The 25,773-nt window shown below is 37.0% G+C and overlaps 1 protein-coding gene across 2 annotated transcripts in view; it reads right to left on the bottom strand.

Annotated features, from left to right (window-relative positions):
- Xrn1 (5'-3' exoribonuclease 1) overlaps window positions 1-25,773 on the bottom strand; it is a 103,732-nt gene that overhangs the window by 64,308 nt on the left and 13,651 nt on the right. For both annotated transcript variants that reach the window (XM_048452529.3, XM_048452530.3), the window contains exons 6-19: window positions 25,363-25,445; window positions 22,604-22,691; window positions 22,350-22,518; window positions 20,596-20,663; window positions 20,132-20,269; window positions 18,816-18,882; window positions 18,507-18,612; window positions 16,362-16,451; window positions 13,717-13,873; window positions 10,692-10,811; window positions 7,150-7,319; window positions 3,796-3,916; window positions 3,606-3,704; window positions 895-998 (exon numbers count right to left, since the gene is read on the bottom strand). In XM_048452529.3, coding sequence (XP_048308486.3) covers window positions 895-998; window positions 3,606-3,704; window positions 3,796-3,916; window positions 7,150-7,319; window positions 10,692-10,811; window positions 13,717-13,873; window positions 16,362-16,451; window positions 18,507-18,612; window positions 18,816-18,882; window positions 20,132-20,269; window positions 20,596-20,663; window positions 22,350-22,518; window positions 22,604-22,691; window positions 25,363-25,445 — 1,580 coding nt within the window. The remainder of the gene's footprint in view (window positions 1-894; window positions 999-3,605; window positions 3,705-3,795; window positions 3,917-7,149; window positions 7,320-10,691; window positions 10,812-13,716; window positions 13,874-16,361; window positions 16,452-18,506; window positions 18,613-18,815; window positions 18,883-20,131; window positions 20,270-20,595; window positions 20,664-22,349; window positions 22,519-22,603; window positions 22,692-25,362; window positions 25,446-25,773) is intronic.

Below are 25,773 nucleotides of genomic sequence, written 5' to 3'. Positions count from 1 at the left end.
AAACAAACCCCTTAAACCCAAACTTTTTTTTGAATACAATAATCTAAATTGGAGAATAAAGGCATGTGGAAATTTCCTACATTGGGCACAATGGTATTCTCTGGATACCCAGTTATGTGAGGGGCTGAGGGAAGCAGATGTCTTGAGCATGAATTTGAGATCATTCTACACAGCCTGAGAAAAGATGAACTAACTATTCAGGTATAAATACAAAATGATATATCATTAGCACAATGAAAAGATAAAACATTAATAATCAAAGATTTAAATAATGGAGAGGTACACCGCATACAAAGGTTAGACAATTAAATACAGTAAAAGTATCAAACCTTCCCAAATTCATCTATAAGAATGAAACTTTTTTTTCTTATTTTTGAATTTTTCTTCCCTTTGTCCCCATTCACCCCCACCTCTCTTTTCAGGACAGGGGCTGGCTATGTAGTATAGGCTAGCCTTGAACCTCAACATAGCTCGGGCGAGTGCTGAATTTGTAAAGGTCTTCATGCCTCAGCCCAGAGTGCTGGAGTTATGAGTATTAGCAATTATATCCTTAAGTTTAATACAATTGCTATAAAAATTCCTTCAATAGTAATAGATAAAGAACAATCTCTCTTAAAAATACAATAAATTAGAAAAGCTAAAGCCATTTTTAAGACGAAAAGTCGTAGCCTGGTGGTGGTGGCGCACACCTTTAATCCCAGCACTGGGGAGGCAGAGGCAGGTGGATCTCTGTGAGTTCGAGGCCAGCCTGGTCTACAGAGGGAGTTCCAGGACAGTTAGGGCTACACAGAGAAGTCTTGTCTTGAAAAACCAAAAGAAAACGTAAAAAAAAAATAAATGAAGGTTATCAAACAGAAAGTAAATATGTTAGAGAAACCATGAACTGTATCTTACTTAGTTTCACCGTCTGATACTGCCACGACTCTAGCTTCCTCCAGATGGGGCCAGTTAACAAAGACCGACTTTCCAAGCACCGATGAGGCGATGTTTTCTATACTCTTAAAAGCACAAACAGAAAAGTTCATACATGGTTTATGTCCAAGAGAAAACTCTCCAGTTCCATTTAAGTTTCAATTTATAAAGGAGGCAGATTAATGGTGTTACAAAATGCCCTCCACTAGGAAAATTCTGATTTTACTTGTTGGACTCATAATTATCTTTCTTACTTCTCTGATAACAAAAAAAACACTGAGAAGAACAGCAGTAATGGCTTTTGAGTTTCATTCTGGATGATACTTAAAGCAGAATCTAAGAACTATCTCATAAGAAAAAGAAGTATCTCACTTCACTTGTGGCATGTTAGCAAAAAAGAACATTAGATTCAAAGACAGGGGACACAGTTCCAAATTTTGGTTTTATTCTTTCAAATTCTGACCAAATTATGTTTTTCTTTATGAACAGAAATGATAGTGCATTTCTTCCAATGTTGAGGATAAATAAAAATAATTCACTATTTTGTACAAGGTAATATTTTAGGTAATAAATTCTAGCTTTAAGAAGAAGATATTTTCTCTTACAGGTTAGAGAACAACTTTGTAGCAGAAATTGATGTTTAAGTATAAATTTTATTTGTCTTTTGAATTATATTTAATCTTTTGCTTTTGTTTGCTATTTGTTTTGAGATAAGAAAAGTATCATGTAGCCTAGGCTGGTCTGGCACTTGCTATGTAGCCAAGGATTACCGTGAACTTCCTGGTCTTCCTGCTTCTACTTACCAAGTGCTGGACTGCAGATGTGCTCCTTTAAGCATGCCCAGTTTAATATGGTTTTGGGGGTCTAGGTTTGTACACACTAGACAGGAACTCTGTTAACAGAACTATGTTCCCAGCTGAGCTGGTAGACGGCTTGCTTAGCATTCAGAGTCCTGAGTTCAATGCCCACAACTACACAACAGGGTGCAGTTGTGTATGTCTTTTATGCTAATACTTGGGAAACAGAGGCAAGAGGATCAGGAATTCCAGGTTGTCCTCTCTTTTATAGGAAATTTGAGATTGTCCTGAGATATGCTTTAAAATAACTTCAGGTCAGATCAGATGTTTTGATAACAGCTTTGAGAAGAAAAACCCTAAAATACAATCTAATGTTCACAAGGACACATAACTAAGGTCAAAAATACAAAGCAGCCCAGTTGTTACTAGCTGATGTACTTTCCTTAGGGTTGGTTGATAATCAAAGTGATGATTAAATCCTTATACTCATTTCTGCCCTCAATCTCCTGATCTAAAATACTATTATGATTTTTATCATATTAATGAGGGGCTGGAGAGATGGCTCAGAGGTTAAGAGCATTGCCTGCTCTTCCAAAGGTCCTGAGTTCAATTCCTACAACCACATGGTGGCTCACAACCATCTGTAATGAGGTCTGGTGCCCTCTTCTGGCCTGCAGGCATACACAATGACAGAATATTGTATACATAATAAATAAATATTCTAAAAAAGAGAAACAAACAAACAAACAAACAAACAAAAAGACTATTAATGAGTGGGTATGTACCCTAAAGATTTAAAGTAGAAGTAACTGATTCTATTTCATATATAAATTTAGGTTTGTGATTCCTTATAAGATTACCTTTCAAGATAAGTAATAAAGTAATTGGCCCTTTCTTTGTAACTACAAAATACAGCCTGCCAGTTAAAACCCTGACAAGAACACCTTGCTTGTCCACATGGTTAAGCCATAACAAGTTGCTTGGGTATGAATGCATATGGGTTTTTAGGATAATTTTTTTTCAACTGTAATACATAAAATATTTAATCATGTAAGGGATATGGAAAATATGCTGTTTTTTACTGTTTGTTTAGTATTCACTGAAATCATTCATTTGAAAAACAAAATGTAACCATATTGTAATTTTTAAATTGCCTGAAAGATTTTGCTGGGTATATAACCTGCAAGGGAAAGAACAGAGATAGAGTTAGAGTTACAGTGGGCTTGAAGGAAAACATCAAGAATGGGAGAGTTAGAAAGAACTAGAGGAAAAACACCAAGAATAAAGACAGAATTAGAAGGAAAACATCAAGAATGAGAGTAGGAGAGCAGCAGGAAAGTAAAGAATAGAGAATGCAAATGAAGAATAAAGACCTAAAAGAAACCATTCAGAGACTGTGTTTCTTCCCTCAACCCCTCAGATAGAAAAGTCTTAGCATATGTTGACCCCTTGGATCTCTTTCGAGCCCTGTGCTATCTGGAAACTGCCCCCAGGCAGCAATAGCATTAAGAAATATTTCAGACACAAAGGTAAAAAAAATAAGACAATGCATTCCAACTCATTTATTTTGAAGTTGATACTCCTTCCTTTCTTTCAAGGAGAATGAATGTCTTTCCTTTCTTTGTCCTAATGTCTGTCAGCACCTAGGTCAAGCATCTGCTCATACACGCATGTTCCTAGTCGCTGGCCAGCAGAGTTCATTTCCTTTTCAAATCCCATTCATGATGCTAGTTATAAAGGCTCTTAGTGTCACCTAACTCGTGTTTCTGTGCGTTATCTTTAAAGCTGAATCTCAGTTATGCACATTAAATCTCTCTGTTAAACACTTTGGCAGGTATAGCAGTTTTTTTTGCATGACTACTGTTCTATAAGTAAATGAATAAATAAAGTACTTACAAGTTCATCTGAATCTGCATCCACTGAGATTTCCAACATCATGTTCTCACCACGACTACTCTGCTGGAATACTTGAACACCACTTTTCTTCAAAAAAAACTTTAAAAGAATTCAAACAATTTAGTTTTAGTTCTTACAATCACTCCACTTTTAATAAAGTGAAAAAAATCTGAATTAAATAGCCACTGACTTTATGTTTGATGTGTTTCAAAGTAGGGAATCCACAGAAATATAAAGCCTTCTGGTCAACCCTGGTTATTCTGTTCTTGTTTATGTCTACACGCCAAGCATCTAATGATATTATTTTATACCTAGAAAATAAATCAAGGTAATTTAAAATTCAAACATTACAAGCAATTACAACTTTCAACTAACTTTTGACTATTTAATAAGAACCATTTTTGCTTTAAAAAAGAGAGGTGTGTATGATAGCATGAGTCTGTGATTAGAGAGAAGCAGAGGCAGGAGAATGCAAGTTCAAGGCTATCGTGAATTACAGAATGACTTCTAAGCCAGGCTAAGCAGATAGTGAGACCCAGAAACACCACAACCCCCCCATACACACACACAACACAAACACGGTAGAAGAGAAGAACTAGTCATTGAAAGAAAATTCAAGCATAGTGGCTTATACCTATAATCCCAAACAGGGAGATTGAGGTAGGAAGACTATACTGAACTTAAAGCTATTTGGGGCTACCCAAGGAAATCCTGTCTCACAGGAAATAAACTGTGGTGATTCCTGTGCAGGCTTTACAGCAGGCAAGAAAAATTGATCCTTGAAGACTCGAAGACAAGAATGAAACTCGGCTCAGACTGATTTTGTTGTATTGGGGTTGGACCAAGACTTCTACAATCTGGCCCATACCATTTTACTTTAGTCCTATTTAAGCACAGTGTGATTTAGAAAAAAGTATTCAGATAACAATGAACTCAGCCTCAAGTGCACTTTTTCTTACAAAGTACATCTGGCTTCCTTCACAGGAATGGGCATTGCTGACTCAGAGAGAGTGACCAAAAGTTAGGGTCTAGGGAGCTTGACTGAGGTAAGCATGACACCTGTGGGAGTCAGGATTGGCCTGGCCCTAAGATAACACACAAGTCACTCAGGCTGCTGTAAAGCACAAGTGACCACACTCCTAAGAATGGGTTTATGAATCTAAAAGCAATGCTCAAGATTTAGGGAAAAGGGTCTTTAATAAGTAAAAACCTGAATTTGGGAGATATGGAAGAGCCTGTCTCAGCGGACAGCAAAGGATCACCAGGCTGTAAAACTGCATCATTCCTAGTGTTCCAGGAAGAGCCACTGCGCACCTCATTCCACCGCGGAGGTAAGCTGTGTGTTTAACTTTCCTGGCTTCTCCAGTGCCTATCTGTGTGCACAAGGCTGTAGTTGGTTTTTATTACTCTTTAGATCTTTGGGAGGACTTGTCACCCAGCTCCCAAATAAATCACACAGAGGCTTATTTCTTTTTATGAGTGCCTGGCCTTAGCTTGGATTATTTCTAAGTTTTTCTTAAATAATCCTTTTTCTCTTTAGCTACATTTTGCATCTGGACTTTTACCTTTCTTTGTTGAATATCTTTTTCTTTTCTCCTTACTTGTGGCTGGCTGGCTGGCACCTGGTGTCCTCTTCTCCTTCTCTTGCTCCTCCCTCTTCTCTCTTTTCTCCTGTTTGCTCTCTGCCTGGCAGTCCCACCTATCCCTTTCTCCTGCCTAGCCATTGGCCATTCAGTTCTTTATTGAATTAATCAGGTGTTTTAGACAGGCAAAGTAACACAGCTTTACAGAGTTAAACAAATGCAACATAAAAGAATACAACACATCTTTGCATCATTTAACAAATATTTCACAGCATAAACAAATGTAACAAATCTTCAATTAATATTTCCCAACACAAGGCCTTTCTGCCCTCAACAAACAAACAAACAAAACAACAAAAACCAAATCAGGGGCCAATGATGTAGGTAAAGGCACTTGCTGCCAAGCTTGACTGATATCTTGTGTTTAATCCCTAGTGCCTACACGATAAAAAGAAAGAACTGACTCCCAAAAGTCCTCTGATCTCCATATACTCATAGCATACTTGTGTCCTTCCCTCTCTCTCTTTCTCTCTCTCTCTCCCTCCCTCTCTCCATACACACAAACACACACACACAAAGAAAGGTACAAAACGTAAAACAAAAATTCTAAAATATAACAAACAACAAAACCCTAAAATAAAGCAAACAAAACCAGAAAACTAAGAGCAACCCAGCTTCTCTACTGTTACTAGTCTAAGCACAATTAGGTCTGTAGATTACTAAGTAAAGGTTTTTATCCCACTATTTTTAAACAAGCTACTCTCTCTCTCTCTCTCTTTCTTTCTTTCTTTAAATTGAGGGGTCTGTTGGTAGTGGTGCATGCCTTTAATCCCATTACTCTGGAGTCAGAGGCAGGTGGATCTCTGTGAGTTTGAGGCCAGCCTGGTCTATAAAGTGAGTTCCAGGACAGCCAGGACTCCACAGAGAAATCCTGTCTCTAAACAAACAAACAAAACCAAAACCCAAAACAAACAAACAATTGAGGAGTAAGGAGATGGCTCAGGTAGTAACTTGCTTGCTTTCCAATTTAAGGATTTGAGGACAATCCTAGCATCTACTTAAAAAGGAGGGCGTGGCAGCATGCCTCTGTAATCCCAGAGCTGGGGAAGACAGAGACAGGAGGACCCCTGCACTTGCTGGCCAGCCAGTCTAGCCAAATTGGTGAGTTCCAGGTCCATTGAAGAACCTATCTCAAAAACAACCAAAACGAAACCAAACTAAACAAACAAAAACAAAAAAACCCTTATACATAAACACAAAGGGAAATGTAAATCTATATTTTATGTTCTAAAAGAATAACATTTCAGTCTATTTTATTGTTCTTTGTATTTTAAAAAAATACCATTCGCTCAACTGTCATTTATATACATGATTTTCAAGAAGGCACGAAAAGAGAAAAAATAAAAATGGTATTTTAATGGGAAGAGAATGACAAAAACAGATTTAAGAAAGGAAAATAGGGGTTCTCGACTTTTTTAAATCTCTGGCTGGGTACAGTTGATGACTGTAAGGTTATGTTTATCAAATATTGCTGGGAATAGAGACATGAACAATGAAAACAAAAATCACAAAAATTTAATACAGAAATTGTTTAGAGATAAAGTCAAAGATATACTAGACAGAAAAACCCACAAAGCTGCAGTAGAAGGAATTAGCGTCTGCTCCAAGGAGAGAGTGACGTGGTCCACGGAGAGACAACGCTCTGATGCTGAGCAGCTGGGTGTCGCTCAATAGTTATTTATTTCATTTTGAGACTGGGAATCATTATGTTGTTGATCTTGAATTCCTGGGCTCAAGCAAGATTCTTCTGCTTCAGCCTCCTAAGCAGCTGGGACTCTAGGCTTGAACTACTATCCCCAGCTTATTTGATATCAAGTAATTGTCACAAATATGAATTCCCATATACACACAAACACTTGAACATCTATAAGAAGAATTCATAAATTACCAAGTAGCATTACCTTGCACAACACCGTTCTATGGCAGGGAACTTTTCTGGCCATGGAGAGGAGTAGGTGAACTCTGTGTCTCTATCATACCAGCACATTAGACATTCACTGTGTTGGTTTCTTTTCCTCTCTTCCTTTTTGAGGGAGTGATTACACGTCTCCATGGCTTCCAACAATCGTTTCTGATGTAAATAATAATAAATGATTAAAACAAATACCGTAATCTCAACATACAGAAAAGTATTTTCCCCTTTGTACACTACTAGGTTCTTAAAAAATAACATCATGGGCTGATGGGGTAGCCATCTGTTGCTGTCTGATGACCTCAGTTCAATCCCTCAGAAATAATCAACTTTCACAGGCTGTCCTCTGACCTCTACCTGTAGAACATGTGTGCACACACAGTGAAAATAAAATTAAAGCAAAACAAGAGTTCAGTGTCATTCTCAGACACATTGCAAGTTCTTCACTACCCTGACTTACAACATAAAACACAAAACAAAACAACAGAAAAGGTCCTGCGAGAAGAAACTATGGAGTAAGACGGCAATCTAGAAGCTGTCCGTGCAAAGGAGAAGATTTAGCATAAGAAGTAGACTCGAATCCAAAGACAGACAGACAGGAGAACTTGAGAGACAGGTTATGTACTGAAAAGAAGTTCACCCAGCTGGGCATGAGATGCAATCAAGAGACCAAAGTACCAAAACGAAGAATCCATGGGATAAAAAAACTAAAAACTAAAAGTACAGACCAGGTATTCAATGACATTATACCAGTATTTCTCAACTGTAGAGAAGACATGAACACCTAAACATAAAAGGCATTCAATTTTTACTTATTCACTGATTAATTATTGACTGGTGTGCACACATGCAGGTATGCTTGCTTGTGTGAGAAGGGAACATCGAGTCTTCCTGTATCGCTCTCCACTGTATGAATGTTTTTATTTTACTAGGTTTAATTTACTTATTTTATGTGTGTAGGTGTTCTGCTTGCATGTAAGTTTATGTCTGTTGCCTGCAGAGGCCAGAAGGTGTCGTATCCCCTGAAACCGGAGTAACAGATGGTTATGAGCAGCCATGTGGGTGCTAGAACCGAACTTAGGTCTCTTGGAAAGGCAGTCAGTGCTCTTTACTGCTAAGCCATCTCTCCAGTCCCAATTTTTGTTTATTAAAATTAAAGTATTTAGTGTATAAATATATATGTACATATGTATGTGAATGCATGGATGCCATAGCACATGTGTGGAGGTCAGATGAAAGAAAAGTAGGAAAAGAGCCAGGTGGTGGTGGCACACGCCTTTAATTCCAGCACTTGGGAGGCAGAGGCAGGCAAATATTTGTGAGTTTAAAGCTAGCCTATTCTACAGAGTGAGTTTCAGGACAGCCAGGGCTACACACAGAGATACCCCATCTTGAAATTGAGACATCCCCCTCCCCGCAAACAAAGCAACAACAAAACACAAACAAAAAATTTAAACCCAAAAAACAAAAAAGAAAAGTAGGAAAGAATCTATGATGTAACATAGAAAACCAGAAAACCTCTAACATTAATATAGGAGAAAGAAAGAAACAAAACAAAACATAACAAACAAAAAACCCAAAACCTAGTCAAGTGGTGTACGCCTCTAATCCCAGCACTTGGGAGGCAGAGGCAGGCAGATCTCTGTGAGGCCAGTCTGGTCTACAGAGTGAGTTCCAGGATGGCCAGGGCTACACAGAGAAACCCTGTCTCAATAAACAAACAACCCTCGCCCCACCCCCTCAAAAAACCCTGATCCAACAGTAATAACCTTCTACGGAAATGGCCTCAACTCAATAACAAAAGAGAGAAAGAGAGGAAGAGAGAAAGAAAGGAAGGAAGGAAGGGAAGGAAGGAAGAGAAAGATAGCTGACTGGACTGAAAAGCAGGATCCAACTGTTTGTTGTTGCTAAGAAATACCTCACTGACAAAGAAAGGTACCCACAGATTGAGATTCAAAGGATTTCAAGTTAGTCTATCAAGTGAATAGAAGGAAAAGAAGCTATTGTAGATAACCTCATATCTGAAAGGGTAGACTTCAAATCAAAATTGGTCAGACAAGGTGAGAAGTCCATTATATATTACAGAAAAATTAATCAAGATGACATAATACTTGAGATACATGTGCTAAATGTTGCAGCTCTCTATTTCATAAAATAGACACCAATAGGCATAAGAGGTCTCACACGTCTTGATAGAATAATAATGATGAGTTTAGTACTTCACTCTCATCCACACAAAAATGAACAGAGACTCTTCAGAGTTAAATTATACCATAGATCAAATGGACTTATGAGGTATCTATCTACAAGAGATACCAAATATACATTCTCAGTAGTCCATAGAACCGTCTCTAAAACTGACCACATTCTTGGCCACAAATCAAGTCTTCACAAATACAAAAGAATCAAGGTATACATGTAGTATACCCAGTAAATCCAGCACTTTGAAGAAGGACCAGGAGTTCAAAGTCATTCTCAGCTACACAGCAAATCAAGGCAAGCCTGGACTATGAGACTGTCTTAAAAAGCCACAAAAAAAAAAAAAGAACTGGAATAATTCCTTGTATCTTATCAGATCCTAGTGGAATACTAGACATTAATAGCAAAGAGAAACTACATGGAAACTGAATGATATAAACTGGCATGAAATGAGTGACTGAAGAAATCATGGAGGAAATTTAAGGTTCTAGAATCAAACGAAAATGAAGGCACAGCATTCTGGTACAGCTAAGGGAGTCCTAAGATGAGAGTGGACAACTATGAAAGTCAGTGATCTCAAATAAATCATCAAACAATAAACCTCGAGGCTTTAGAAACCAAAGAAGAAGGCATATCCCACACAGTAGGTGGCAAGGATTTTCTGGAAGTACCCTAAGGACACAGGCTATAAGCTCAAGAATTCAAGGAGATTGAGTCAAGTCAAGCTTATAACAGTAAAGAAAACCATCTGCAACGTTAAGAGACAACCTATAAAGTGGGAGAAAGTCCTTGCTAACTATACATCTGATAGGGGATTAATACCTAGAAACTATAGTGACCCCCAAAAATTAAGTAGAAAAAAAATCAATGAATAAGTAGACAAATGGACTAACCAGACAATTCTCAAAAGAACAGATACAATATAATAATATAGCTAATATATGAAAAAATGCTCAACATTCTAAGCCACCAGGGAAATACAATTAAATGAACTCTGAGTCTATCTCACCCCGATTAGAACGACAAACATTAAAACAAAAAATGATTGGGGCTGGGAAAATAGCTCAGTTGGTAAGGGATTAGCTAAAAAACATCAAGACCTGGTTTGGTTTCTAGCTTGCCCATGTAGAAAGCTGGGCATGGTGGTATAAACACACTTGGAATCAAGTGCTGGGTAGACGGAAACAGGTAGGTCCTCTGTTAGACCAGGGGATGATGTCTGAAGAATGACACCTAAGATTATCTTTGGCTTACACACACACACAAACAAACACACACACACAAACACACATTAAAAGACTGCATTTATATGTAATTATTTCATATACTGACCTCATCAATAAAGGGTATTAATACCACAGCTTCCCATTCCTGTTGTTTCCCATTTAGATCAGTTTTAAAATCTGGTGGGTAATATTCTATAATTGGTGAGTCTTCGCTGGTCATCAAATGCTGTGAAAATGTAAACAGGAAAACAGATAAAAGAGACACTATCATTACAACTCTTCATTAACATATAGTACAATTCCTTACCTTATTAGGTTGCAACAATATATTTGGTACATTATTGCTTCCAACTAAATGAATCCTTTTAATTTTTCTTTTTTTCTGAGACAGCATCTCCCTGGTGTTGAAATTAAGACTCACCTGGTTGCAGACTCCCCAGTGTTGGAATTACAAACCTGTGTCAGCTTGTTCAGGAAACTGTAAAAATTTCAATTGTATTGATACTCATTTCTTTTCTGCTTCTTTAACTTAGTTATGGAGCAAAATTACTTTTACTATGAATGACTTCTTTCTCTCTTAATTCCTATCTTGAGACAGAATTTGAGTAATCCAGATTGCTTTGAACTCAAGAGTCTCCAGCCTCAGTCTCAAGAATGCTGGGATTATAGGTGCACACCACCACATTCCTGCTACTATTAGTTTTAATTCTGTCATCTTTACTTAGAAACTTTTATTACATTTTTGTATTGTGTGTGTGCACGTGCATCATAGTGTGTATGGAGGTCAGAGGACAACCTGTGGGAGGCCATTCTCTCCTTGCACCATGTGGATAGTGGGGATGGAAGTCAACAGACATAGCAGCAAGTACCTGTATTTGCTGAGCTTCTTGTCAGCCCCATTTTTATTTTTCTATTGTCTTTTCACTCTATAACATCTACTACCTAAATTCTGTTCTGATGACGCGGTGCGATCAGTAATTAATGGTCCGCCAGACTAGCTTACAAAAGATACAGTTTTAATAAAACAGAAGGAAAACTTACACCAGAATCCCAATCCTTACAGAATCCCAAACAGAATCCCAAAACTTACACCAGAAAGCCAGGCCAGAGAGAGGATGGGGAAGTGTACCCGCCAGGTTTATAGGTAAATTTTTGCCTTAGGGTAACACGCCCCACGGACAGAATGTGATTGGCTGAACTCCCCTATCACTGTTCCTTTATTTACAAGTTTAGTTCAGTTCCTTTCACATATTTCCAAGAGTTTTTCATTTCAACCTCAAATTAATAATTTATTTCCAAGCCCTAATCAGTGGATTCTAGTAGTATGATTACTAGCATCAAAGATAATCTAAAAAGAAAAAAGTAAAATCTAAGACCCACAATACCATTAATAACAGACCCACAATATCATTAATAACAGAGTCTGACAGCAAACATTTTTATTATATTCTATAAAAGAGGTAAACAAAGGGCTGAAGAGATGGCTCAGCAGTTAAGAGCATTGCCTGCTCTTCCAAAGGTCCTGAGTTCAATTCCCAGCAACCACATGGTGGCTCACAACCATTTGTAATGAGGTCTGGTGCCCTCTTCTGGCCTGGGACAGAATATTGTATACTAAATAAATAAATAAATATTAAAAAAAAAGAGGTAAACAAAGAAAACATACCGATGTCTTATGCAAAAAAGGATTGGGAAGTGAAAGGGAAGATTATAAATTTAAAAAATGAAGTAACATATTCCTAAAATGATAATATAAAATTTAATTGCTATTGCATGAACACTAAACAAATACAACAAATGTGATTATAACATACTTTTTGGCTAACAGTGGTATGCTATCAAAAGTTTAATGTAGCTGAAGGAAAAAACAAACAAAAAACATTAAAGATATTTAAGAAATAGAGGCTGAAATCAGGGTTAAGTATAGGTTAGGGCCTGAAAGAGGGCCCATGACAATGTTAAGAGCAATGGGTTATGTATGTACATCTATTCCAAATTGTGAGAAGACCAGACATGAAATGAGAGGTTTGGACACAGATCCTACAAAAACCAAATAACGTTTATAATCTGCTTAGTATGTTTAGTGTGCTTCGGAGACCCTGTCTTTCTCTAGTTATGTGAAATATATTAGTAAGAGAAAGGTCCTTCAATTTGATAATTGGAATGCTTAAAAATCTAACTATATCCTGAGGTGACACTGGTGTAAGATAACTAGAATTGCCCTCACTCACTGGGTGGTGGTAGCGACGCAAGCCTTTAATCCTAGCACTTGGGAGGCAGATCTCAGTGAGTCTGAGGCCAGCCTGGTCTACAAAGCAAGTTCCAGGGACAACTAGAACTATTATACAGAGAAGCCCTGTTGGTGTAGGAGGTCCTTCTGTTTAAGTGTTGCTTTCATTGGTTAATGAATAAAGAAACTGCCTTGGCCTAGTTGATAGGGCAGAACTTAGGTAGGCGGAAAAAATAGAACTGTGCTGGTAGGAAGAAGGGCAGAGAGAGAGAAAAGCCATGAATCCTCCACTGGACATGGACACCAATTAGAATCTCCGGTAAGCCACAGCTACGTGGTGATACACAGATTAATGGAGATGGGTTAAACTAATATGTAAGAACTAGCCAAAAAGAAGTTAGAGCTAATAGTCAAACAGTGTTTTAATTAATATCGTTTCTGTGTGGTTATTTTGGGTATAAGCTAGCCGGGCGGCCGGGACAAACAAGGGGCCCTCTCCTTTACAATACCCTGTCTTGAAAAAAAAACAAAACAAAACAAAAACAAAAACAAAAAACTCAAAATAAGTATTGTATTGTCTAAGATAAATAAAAATTCATTTATTAAATTATTTTGGGCAGCAGTATTTTATATTTATATGAAGAATTAAATACAAAAAAATTATATAAGGGGTTGGAGAGGTAGTTCAATGGTTAAAACCCCTGTCTTTCCAGCACCTATATGGAAACTCACAACTGTACATAACTCCAGTTCCCTTATCCAATGCCCTTATCTGTCTTTTGTGGGCACCAAGAATGATGAGGTATATAGATATACATACATATAGGCGAAATGTACATACATATAAAAATAAATCCTTAAAAAAGAATATTAAGAAAACTCATTCAATTCCAAAACCTACCTGGTAGCAGGTAGGAAGCAAATTTTTGCTAGCTGATGGGAGGACGGCAAGAAGCTGCTCGAATGGCTTGAAGGGTTTCCCCAGTTCAAAATGGATTTTAAGAGAACTGATGTTGCGGATATCAGACAGGAAGGGTGCATAATGATAGGGATAATACCTAGGAGAGAAAATGAGTTTTAAAATGAAAACATTATACAAAATGGTCAATATTGAACATTTTCCTACATTTATTTAAAAATGCACAGGTATAATTAAAAATGTATCATACATAATTCTATCTCTTGAGTATAAGAAATTAGCACCTCTGTAAAGCTTAGCTCACATGATAGCAATAAATATATTTTCATAAATATATTTTGATAGGTGGGAACTTAAGAGACAGGGTTTCACCTGGGAAGGCAGGATTGGCTTCAAACTCACAACTTTCTTAAGTGTGCATTGGGAATGCTTCTTTTTAAGTCTCAAATAGAGATCACAAATCCCTCAATCAATCCACGGAACAATGAGGTGGTCAGAAGCATCATTCTAGTCACTTGAACCTGGGACCTCTCCTCGACGGGCGGCACTCAGTATTCAGTAGACACTGACACCAAAGCTCTAAGGCCCCTAAGGACAGTAGGCGTGTGCGCAAACAGCCATGTCAGTCAACTCTAAGAAAGGTTATCTCTGAATCGGGGTACAGGGCACTGTATCTATGGTAGAGATTAAGCTATAAATCAATCACACACATTTTGTTTATAATATCTTCCTATCTTTAACTATAGACATGTTCTAATAAGGTTTTGAACATGAAATTAAAAATATTTCAATATGCTACAGGTATCTGAATCACTGGACACAGGGAGGCAGAGACTCAGAATATAGAGCAAGAAAGGAAGAGAAAAGGGAAGACTAAATTTTTTTAAAAATTTTATTTATTTTGTTAATGGAACTGTACAGGTGTGTGGAGGTCAGAAATTTGTGGGAGTAAGCTCTCTCTATCATGTGGGCCCCAGTGACTGAACTCAGGTTGTCAGGCTTGGTAGCAAGTTCCTTTACCTGCTTAGCCAACTTGCTTGCCTGAGAGACTTCCACATTCCTAATTATGGCATTCAGCTGTTTTAGATCGGACAGTTTAGAAGTCAGAATAGCATGTGAAATAGTGTAATTACATTGATGTACTAAACAGATAGGCTTGGCTTGGCTTTTTGGGATGATTACTTTGGTTTTCTGAGCTTTAATTTCATCTGGGGCAAGTAGAAAAAGATGTTTACTTCAAGTACATGAAAATATGGTTTTGAAGTCCCTAATTTTACTGCTTGGCAATAAACAGCAATTACTGGCATTTAGCCTTCTAAAATAACAAATAAGGATCTTATCTTTAAACTTCGATTGTTCTTGAGAGAGGCCTGAGAATGGAAGAATTTACTTATCAGCTGGCTAATAAGTGAACGAACACCTAATGCCACATTATTCTGCACTGTTCTGAGCTCTGCCATCACAGCAGTCTCTACCATATGCTGCCTTACAGTTGGAGGGTTTTTCCTTCCTCTTTCTTTTTGAGGCAAGATTTTGCTATGTTTAACAGTTGACCTTGAACTTGTGGTGAACCTCCAGCCTTGGTCTCTCAAGTGGTGAGATCAGATACAAGCTGCCACATCTGCATGTTATTCTCCCATTTTAGTGAATGAGTAGATGTAATTGGCTAGGATCAGATCACCCCTACTACTCATGTACAGAAGCCTGGTTCCCACCTGCTGGGCTATTTGGGAGGTTCTAGAAACTTTAGGAGGTGGGACTAGTTGGATTTTGGCCACCTAGACATGTCCTGAGGGGCTGTATCTTGTCCCATGCCTTCCTTTATCTTTCTCTCTACTTTCTAGTTACAATGAAGTATCAACTTTGCTCTCCATGTCCACCCTGCCATTTGTTTCACCATAGCCTAAAGAGATTGGAGCTGGCTGAGCAGAAACAGAAGTCTGAAACCATGAGTCACAATGATCTTTCTTCTTTTAAGTTGTTCTGTCAGGAATTTTTGTCAGTGAGAAGAGCTGACCAATACAGAAAACAGTAGAGAAATGGTGATTACTTTTTATTAACACAAGCAAATCCTTTCTTTCAGTCACAAATATAAGTAGTTGACTCTTCAGAAATTATTCCTGTTAAAGAGTATTGTTTTTGAGTACACAAAAATGTGGAGAATATTACAAACACCCTCACGTAACTATCACTGGAACTCAAGCACTTGTTAAGATCGTGCCATGACAAGGGATTCTCTTATTTTTACTTTTCTGGTGGCACTAGGAATCAACCTCCAGACTTCATCCATGCTAGATGAGGGCTCTATGATGGAACTCTATCCACGATTCTCTCTTACTGGACAACTAGAGTCTCATCCAAGTGATTTATTACTAAGCTACACCCCAAACCCATGCGGACTCAGACTGATAAAGTATTTTACAACTTTAGATTAACAAAGGCTAGGGCTATAAATATCTCTCTTAGTCGAAAGTCTTTAAAATATTTTCATTTAAAAACAGATTACATTTAATTTAAAATTGACTGTAGACATATATGAAAAATTCTTTTAAGTAGAAATAAAAGGAAAAGAGATGTGTAAATGAGACCCTAGTAGTAGGAACCATTATAAAATGAGATGCCTTTACCAGCTCCAGGACTGGACTCCATGATAGTAATAGTGTAAGATCCACTGTATAGCTTGAACATAACAGGCAGCTTGATCAGCCAGGAACTCGCTGAAACAGAAAGAAGCATTTTCACAACAATGTTGTTTTCTGAAGACAGACCAATATTTTCAGTGTATTTTTAATACCTAAACATTATAAACAGAAGAACTGTAAAATATTTACAATTCCATCTTGTCACATGAAAGGTTGTTTACAGTTTCCTAAGCCAACTATCAATAGAGTTAAATCGGATATGCATGCTTAAGTTGTCATTATGACATAGTTTTGCCTTAATGTTTGAAGACTCACCTACTGACCTTTCTACAAAGTGGTATTATCACTCTCTTAAATAGTGGGAATGAGTGTAAGCCCCCGAGTTCTTAGAAATCTGGCAATAGTATTTACAATACCTTTTTAAAAGTGCTATATGTTCTGAAAAAAGATCCCTCTAGATTTGGATAAAACAAATCTTAAGATTGCCACAACAAAGCAAGCCATAGTCTAAAGTCAAAAATAATCACTTAGAAATTTCTTATCTCTCTTTTTCTATAGGTATGCGTGTATCTTTAAAATGTTCTATTATCAGTTTATATGTGTGTATATGTATGCCATATACTTGTGTGGAGGTCAATTTTCGGGAGTTAATTCTCTTGGTAGGTGTGTTTTTAAACCTGATACAGAATACTTTCTTACTTTAAACAAGTACTTCCTGATTGTTAGAAATCTGGATAATGGAGAAAACTATTCTTATCACCTTCTAGCAATTCCTCGTCATTTCAGTCACTGCTGAGACGAGGCCATGCTATTTTGCCCTTGCCCTGTGAATTTCTAGGATTCAGCGATATTATGGGCTTAGCTTTCCAAATAGCTCCGGTTATGCAGTACTAGCCCAGAGTTAGTTTTTCTTGTTTACCCAATTAAAAAAAGTACCAATGAATTGTGTGTATTATAAACATGTGTGACTGTGTTTCCTGTCTTTAGGTTATAAGTATCTTTCTGAGTGTGGGGAACTTGTTGCAATCACCATTGAATAACTATGCAGATTCTGGAGATGGGGAGAGGAGCGATGATGAGCCAGAGCCTTCCTTTATGAAAGACAAGATCTTATTATGGAGCAGAGCTGGCTTTCAACTTCCACCTTCTGTTTTGGCCTCCTGACTGTACTCAAGTGTCACAAACCCTGACTCTATGATGGTGCTTCTTATTAGACTTAAAAAAAATTACTTGGTTATTTCTGAGACAGACTCTTGTAAGTAGCCATGACTAACTTGGAACTCACTTATGTTAAGTTTTTCGATTTCAGACTCGTGGCAGTCTTTCTGCCTCTGCTTCCTGGGTATTTCCTAAGGGATTACAGTCACTTGCTACCATGTTGAACCATAGACATTTATTAGTTTTATTTTTTTCTGATATTGGAAATCAAACTTGGGGTCTCACAGAGTATAGGTAATCAGACTTTCACTGAAGTGTATCCTTAGTCCATTTATTGGACATTTAGATTACTTTTAATTTTTTAACATTTTAAATAACTTTCTAATATGTATAAGGATGCTTCTATTTGCTCAGTAAATCTTTTAAAGTAATTTTCTGCATGTGTGATGTGCATGCTTGCATATGTGTGAGTGTATATGTTTGTGCGAAGGTGATTGTGTACATGTGTCCTTGTCTGTAGAGGTCAGAGACTGATGCTGGGTATTTCCTCAATTATTCTCCACTTTAGATGTTGAGGAAGGGTCTTTTGTTGACCCCAGAGGTCACCAACTTGGCTAGTCTAGCTACCTAGATTGCACTGGGGACATCCTGCTTCTATATTCAGGACATCTTCCCGAGCTCTAGGGCCATAGGTGACTGCCACACCTGCCTTGGCATTTACACAGGTGCTAAAAATGAGAACCTGGGTCCTCAGGTAGTACGGCAAACGCTAGCCACTAAGTCATCTTCCTAGTTCATCTTGCCAGCAATTTTTATTATAGGAACAGAACACATGCCAGAATTACTATCATAAAATCCATAATTAAAGATACCAATACACCTCAGATATTTCATTAAGATCATGTTGTTTTCTGAAGACCTGCAAAATTTACTTTTTCTACTGCAAAATAAAAACAATGGAAAAAAGCATACTCAGATACTACATCGACTCCCATCTTTGTCATATAGTATGTTCTCTTATATTGTCTAAATTCAGTTTCAAACAGATCATCATCTTCAGTCTCATCTTCAAAATTATCTGTGAGAAAAACCAGAAAGATGTGACTGATAAATATGAATATTGTTTTTTATCTAATGTTGTTATCAGTGCATGTCAAAATTGATACTTATAAACTATCATGGGAATTTATCCAATCCAATATTGCTGGGTTAATACTAATAAAGGAAAAGAGAAACAACTATTGTGTCAAAGAAATAACATTAGACACAGTATGCACTCACCTTCAGAAGCCGCTACTTCACCTTCACTTTTGGCTAAAGCGGCCAAACTTAAAGAATTTTCCTGGCCCTATAAAAATTATAAATCATCATAAGATGAACAGTAAGATGTGTTTTCCAAGTCAGACATGTAAAAAGGAGATTAGAAAAAAAAAACTAAATACAACTGAAATGATCTTTAAAGAATACTCTGTAGCATATTACTTTAAAAATAAGATAAAACCCCCTGAAACTGTATTTCTTTGGTTATCAATTATTTTATAAAATTATACATTTTTGCTATAGAACTGACATACAATACACGATTCTCACTAATGTAAAAAGTATATTTGATTATATGCACCAAGACCTGCTGTGGGATGTCCTTCTGTATGCTGTGAATGTTTTACTACCATTGGTTAATAAAGAAACGGCTTTGGTCTATGGCAAGGCAGAATATAGTTAGGCAGAAAAGCCAAACATACATGGGGGAAAGAAGGCAGAGTCAGGGAGACACCAGTAGTCTCTGTGGAAGCAAGATGTGAGGTAACAAGCCACGAGCCTCATGGTAAAACATAAATTAATAGAAATAGATTAAGTTGTAAGAGCTAGTTAATAGCAAGCCTGAACCAATAGGGCAAACAGTTTGTAATTAATATAAGCTTCTGTGTGATGACTCAGGAATAGATGGCTGGGAAACAAAAGTGTCGCCTCTGTTTACAAAGATCAAGACTTCCTAAAAATTTATCAATTACAATATAAACAAGAATGAAATGATTTTTACAATTTATCAATTTAACATTGTTAGACACCAATTTTGAACTGCTACTAATGCAGTCTGTCTAAGCTTGAATCCAATGAGCACTTCTGAATTTCTGAATCTTGTCATTCTTAAGACTATTCTAACCTACGTATCTTCCATGCTCGGCCCACCTGTTTTTATTTTTATGACCTTAACTCTTCTTCTCGTGTTTCTGATAGCCTAGTTACTGGCAGTGACTCCCATTAGATTTTCCTTATACTATTCTGGCCTCTACCAGCTCTGGACTGCTGAGCCAACTCTCCAGCCTCATTTATTGGCTTCTTGATATAGGAAAATGCTATTCCTGAGAAGCGAAAATAAGAAACTCATTTTCCTTAAATACATACTTATGATAATGAGAGAAACACAGAGAGATAGAAACCAAAACAATTCTAGATGCTCATGGAGAAGAAAAAATGAGAACAAAAAAGCCCTGGACACCGAAAATAAGGAATATTAGTTTTATCACTATAGCTAAAAAACAAGAGAAGAAGAAAAGAAAAAGAAAAAGAAAGAAAGAACACCAAAAACTGGTTACCTTTGATTTTCTCTTTTCCTTACAGTTCCTGGCTTCTTCGGCGGCCGCACCTGCTGCTTCGTTGAGATACTTGTTACCAACTTTGCTTTCAAACCACTTGAGGTCCACAAAAACTTCACTAAAGTGCTCTCGATCAAACTGACCAAAAATAATTGAATTTTAAAATGACTTAAACGTGAAAGAATATAAATTAAATTTCTGAAGTATAGAAAATTAGGAAAATGTTTACACACACACATAAAATATCATTAATGTGGATAATATTTATATATGTACACATACAATATCATTAACTCTAAAAACTAGACATCTAAGTAACTAAAATGAAATAATTCAAATGAAATTATGCAGAATGAACAATCAGAACAAAGCTACAGTTTTTTTTGCCCCTGGCATTAACTAAATGATTAATGACCATTTATAGCTCTCCCAGGATAGGAAAAATAAACCCTGTTGTTACTTACATCTGATAGTTTCACAAGGTATTTCTCAAATCGAGGTAAGTTGAGATGTCCACTTTCATTAATGTAACCTAAAATGAACCAAATCTAAACTTGTAGTATAAACTGACACTATTTTCTAATAGCTCTATAAAATTCTTTCAACAAACTGCTGAATGTAGCACGATTACTATAAACCCAGAGACAGAAATTGGGGTTCAACCTGAAGGTGAGAAAATCAAAACAGTCAGTTACTGGCTCTTACCTCTACCTCAGTCTGAAATGGCAATCTTGTCTCCACAAATCTCAGAATGAGACTGAGCCTGAGAGCTGTCTCCTCCTGTCGTCTTATATTCCTCTCTAGGGCTGGGATTAAAGGTGTGCACCACTACCGCCTGGCTTCTATGGCTAACTAATGTGGCTACTGGGATTAAAGGTGTGTGTTACCACTGCCTGGTCTGTAAGGCTGATCAGTGGGGCTATTTTACTCTCTGATCTTCAGGCAAGTTTTATTTATTAAAATACAAATATCACTACAGTTGATTAATTCTTTTAGTGAAGAAAAGCCTCTGTTTTGCTGTCTAAAAACCAACTTTAGTTCTTATAACCTTCTTATATTACTATATTTTAGGCAAAGAAGTAAAATACTAAAAATTACGGGTTATGTAGTAACAATGCTTCCACATTTCCAACCGTATCTGTAACAGCACCATGTGTGTTACAGTTGATCTGGACCATATTTGTAACAGCACCACGTGTGTTACAGTCTATCTGGATCACATCATATCTGTAACAGCACCACATGTGTTATAGCCTATCTGGATCACATCATATCTGTAACAGCACCACATGTGTTATAGTCTATCTGGATCACATCTGTAACAGCGCCACGTGTGTTACAGTCTATCTGGATCACATCATATCTTTAACAGTGCCACGTGTGTTATAGTCTATCAGGATCATATCTGTAACAGGGCCACGTGTGTTACAGTCTATCTGGATCACATCATATCTGTAACAGGGCCACGTGTGTTACAGTCTATCTGGATCACATCATATCTGTAACAGCATCACGTGTGTGACACTCTATCTGGATCACAAAATATCTGTAACAGCACCATGTGTGTGACACTCTATCTGGATCACAAAACATCTGTAACAGCACCACGTGTGTTACAGTCTATCTGGATCATATCACATCTGTAACAGCACCATGTGTGTTACAGTCTATCTGGATCATTCAATTTGACATGCTAATGTAAGAAAAGGTGTAGCTGGCTGCAGAGGTGCACACCTGTATCCTATCATATTTAGGTTATATAGGCTGCGGCAGGAAGATTTTGATTTGGAGGCCAATCTGAAGATACACAATAAAACTTTGCCTCAAAAAAAGAGAAAAAGGTAAGAAATAATTTTCTGTAGAAGTATTGTTTACCAAGTTTCCATTTTAACTGAAAAAAATTTGTGGTTCCTATTAAATACTTCCAGGTACATTTAGAACAGCTGGATTTCTACAACGAAATACAAACAGAATGAAATGAAACTAATGAGGTCTGCTAGTTTTCTTAAGGGATTGGAGGTGACTTTAGTTATTTAGTGAGGCTATTTACCTGTAGTCAGTTTCTTTAGTGACCACTGAAAACAACAACCTCAGTGCCTGCCACTTGACTAAAACCCACAATGTTATCTCAATTTAGTCATGCATGCAATAATCAAACAAAAAGAGGAAAATCTTTAGGGTGAGTTGGTACTAAATTAGCAGTAAAGTGAGGTCTTACCTCCAAGCTCTGGCAGGATGGCAATGTACGTTCCATAAAGAAGAGGCAATGCATCATGATTAATATGTAAATGAGGTAGATGAGGGATAAAATCATTGCCAACAAGAAATCCCATCAAAATCCAATCATCTATGATTTTTTCAATATCATACTTAAATGTGATCTTTTCCTATGACAAAATGGAGAATAAATTGAAATCCTATAGAAATTTCTGTATGTAAAAAGCTGAGGTCCATGGCTATATCAATACTTACTTTTAATGCTGAAAATTCATAATCAATATACTCTCTCATTAAAGACAAGTGTAGGAGGTGAAATGTCGTTTCTTCTGGTGCACATACCCTGCAATTAGTCAAGTGATCAAAACAGAGCGGTCCAACTTCAAAAGGAAGCAATGGCTAAGTAAAAATTATCATTAAGAGATAATTCTTATATTTAAAGCATGTAATTTATATAACTATATGAGAATGCCATCATAATGGGTGAAACATGATAAAGTCAAAATGATTGGTTTACATTATACTTTTGGTGGGAGAACTCATAAGGTCTAAATACACAATACATATAGAAACTAGTCATTGTAGGAAGTGTATAAATTAGTAAGGGTGTGTGTATGTGTGTACATACACTTTTAAATTTATGGAATAAAGTTTATCTCTTGCATTGGATAGGACACTGTGTTGGCTTATGTTCTAAGTTTAGCTATAAAGAAGAATATTAGGGGACAGTAACATTTAAATAGATAATACATAAGCAAGATTTATGGCAAAATTCAAGGGTAGTTCAACATAAGAAACCAACATCATATAGCACATGAACAGAGTGAAGGGGAAAATTTTCTGTGACCATTTTACAGAAAAGGCATTTAGCAACATTGAACACTCTCCCATGCTAACATTTGAAATGCAAGAACTCAGGAGGCAGAGGCAGAGGCAGAAGGATTATGAGTTTGAGGCCAGCCTGGTGTACATAAGAGTTTTGGTAAGCCTGGCTTATAGAAAGAAACTGTGTTAAAATTAAGAGAGAGTGGGCTGGCAGGAGGCTCACTGGGCAAAGATACTTGCCATTAGGTCTGAAGACCTGAGTTTGATCTCCAGAGCCTCCTTCTACAGGTTGTCCTCTGACCTCCACACATGACACGGCATTGCATGTGTGTGTGCACACATTCCTATCTCTCTTTCCCTCTGTGTCTCTCCCTCTCTCACACACACATACACACACACACAAACAAACACAATGTAAAATATACTCTTAAAAAAAGAGAGAAAGAGCTATGGATAAATTTCCTTAATATAAGAAAGGTCATTTATGAAAACACATAATTAACATTATAGAGTGAAAACATTATTCCTAAGACCAGGAATAAGACAAGGATACCTACTTTACCACAGCTATTCAACACACCATAGCTATTCAACACTGCTCTTTAACTCCTAGCCAGGGCAATGAGGCAGGAAAGATAAAGAAATGGAATTAAAATTGGAAAGGGATAAGTACAATTTTATCTGCTTTCTGATGGTGTGATTCTATATACAGAAAACTCCACAGAATACATAAAAACATATTAGTGCTAATAAACAAATAAAACATCTACAGGGAACAAGATAGGTAGTACTTCTGTACACCATCAAAGGACAAACCAAAAGGAAATAAAGAAAATTATTCCAGGGTCTGAAGAGGAGGCTTAGAAGTTAAGAGGACCTGGGTTCAGTTCCCAGAACCCACATGGTGGTTCACAACCATCTGTAACTCTAGTTACAGGATCTGACATCTTCCTCTAGCTTTGGTGAGCACCACACATGCATGTGGTGTATGTACATATGTGCAAGCAAAACATGCACCTAAAATAAAATAAAAAATCTGAAAAACATGATTCCATATACAAATGGTATCCAAAAGAGTTAAAGAGTTAGAAATAAACTTAACCAAGGAACATATCAGAGAAACTTTAAAATATTTTTGAAAGAAATTAAAAGGAGACACAAAATGTATGCACATGGATTAAAAGGCTCAATATCAAGATGTTGTAAAAGATCTACACATTTCTTAGATCTTTCTTAAAGCTACCCCTATCAAAATCCCAATGACGATTTTCACAAAAATAGGAAAATCTATCCTTAAAAAAAATCAAAAAACCACCAAGCTTTAGAGACTATAAATATACAAAATAATCTTGAAAAAAGAATATAAGGGGCTGGAGAGATGGCTCAGTGGTTAAGAGCGCTGCCTGCCCTTCCAAAGGTCCCGAGTTCAGTTCCCAGCAACCACATGGTGGCGCACAACCATCTGTAATGAGATCTGGTGCCCTCTTCTGGCCTGCAGGCATACATGCAGACAGAATACTGTATACATAATAAATAAATTAAAAAATATATAAGTTGGGGTTTCATTCTTCTTGATTTCAATGTTAATCACATTAAAATCTACATGAATACACCAGAAATAGTATGAAGACATGTATATTAGACTAAGTATATTACTACAAAGAATAAAGTAGAAAATGCAAGAACCAAAACTTTGTGTACATGAGCAAATGATTTTCAATAAGGAACCAAGACGTTCAATAAGGAAAGGACAGTTTTCTCAACAAATAGTGATACAAAAACAAATATAAAGAACGGAGTTGGACTTGTACCTCATACTATATACAAATATTAATTCAAACGGATCAATGATCTAACTATGTAAGCTAAAACTACGTAACTCAGAGCAGAGCATGTCTCAGCAGCTGAGATTCAAGTCCAGCACTACAAAAATAACCAAAGCCCCAAACAGCAAAATAAACCCTCCACAAAACTTAAAGAATTAAACATTAGGGTAACCTTTATGACATTAGATTTGACAGTGTTTTCTTGGATACTACAGACATTAAAAGCATAGGCAATAAGAGAAAAAGGTAAACTGAACTACACCAAAGTCGGCATCCATGAGTTAGAGAAAATATCTGCAGGGCCCCCTGTAAGGGATTGCTAGCCATGCTTCATTTTCTTCCTTCTTCCAACATCTCATTTACCTTTGTGTTTTTTTCCCACCAAACCGAACTTCTTCTCTTAAGAGAGAAAAATGTGCCTCATGACTTGTTAATCCAAGCATGATCTGTTGAAAAATAATTATGAAATATTTCTAGTCTACCTTTGTTCATACCATTAGGTTTACAAAAGCAACTTCATAAAATTTCTATACAGAGAACAATTTTAAAGTCACAATGTGAAAATCAAAATCAAATATGCAGCTATCATAAAATGATCCAATTGCAGGATATGGGCGGAGTCAAGAGAGCACACTTTGGTAGAGCTATGCTCACCTTAGAGCCCAGGAGCCTGTGACTGACACCGCATCCTCCCTCCCACTCCTGAACACTCCTCCTTCCATACATCACAAAATGTCCTCTGGGTTTTCGCAAATTCCTACTACTTATAGGGAT

This window comes from Myodes glareolus, chromosome 4 (genome assembly GCF_982192425.1).
Source record: "Myodes glareolus chromosome 4, mMyoGla1.1, whole genome shotgun sequence".
Lineage (NCBI taxonomy): Eukaryota > Metazoa > Chordata > Mammalia > Rodentia > Cricetidae > Myodes > Myodes glareolus.
Note: the sequence above shows the minus strand (reverse complement) of the source record. Positions and strands in the feature narration are given on the sequence as shown.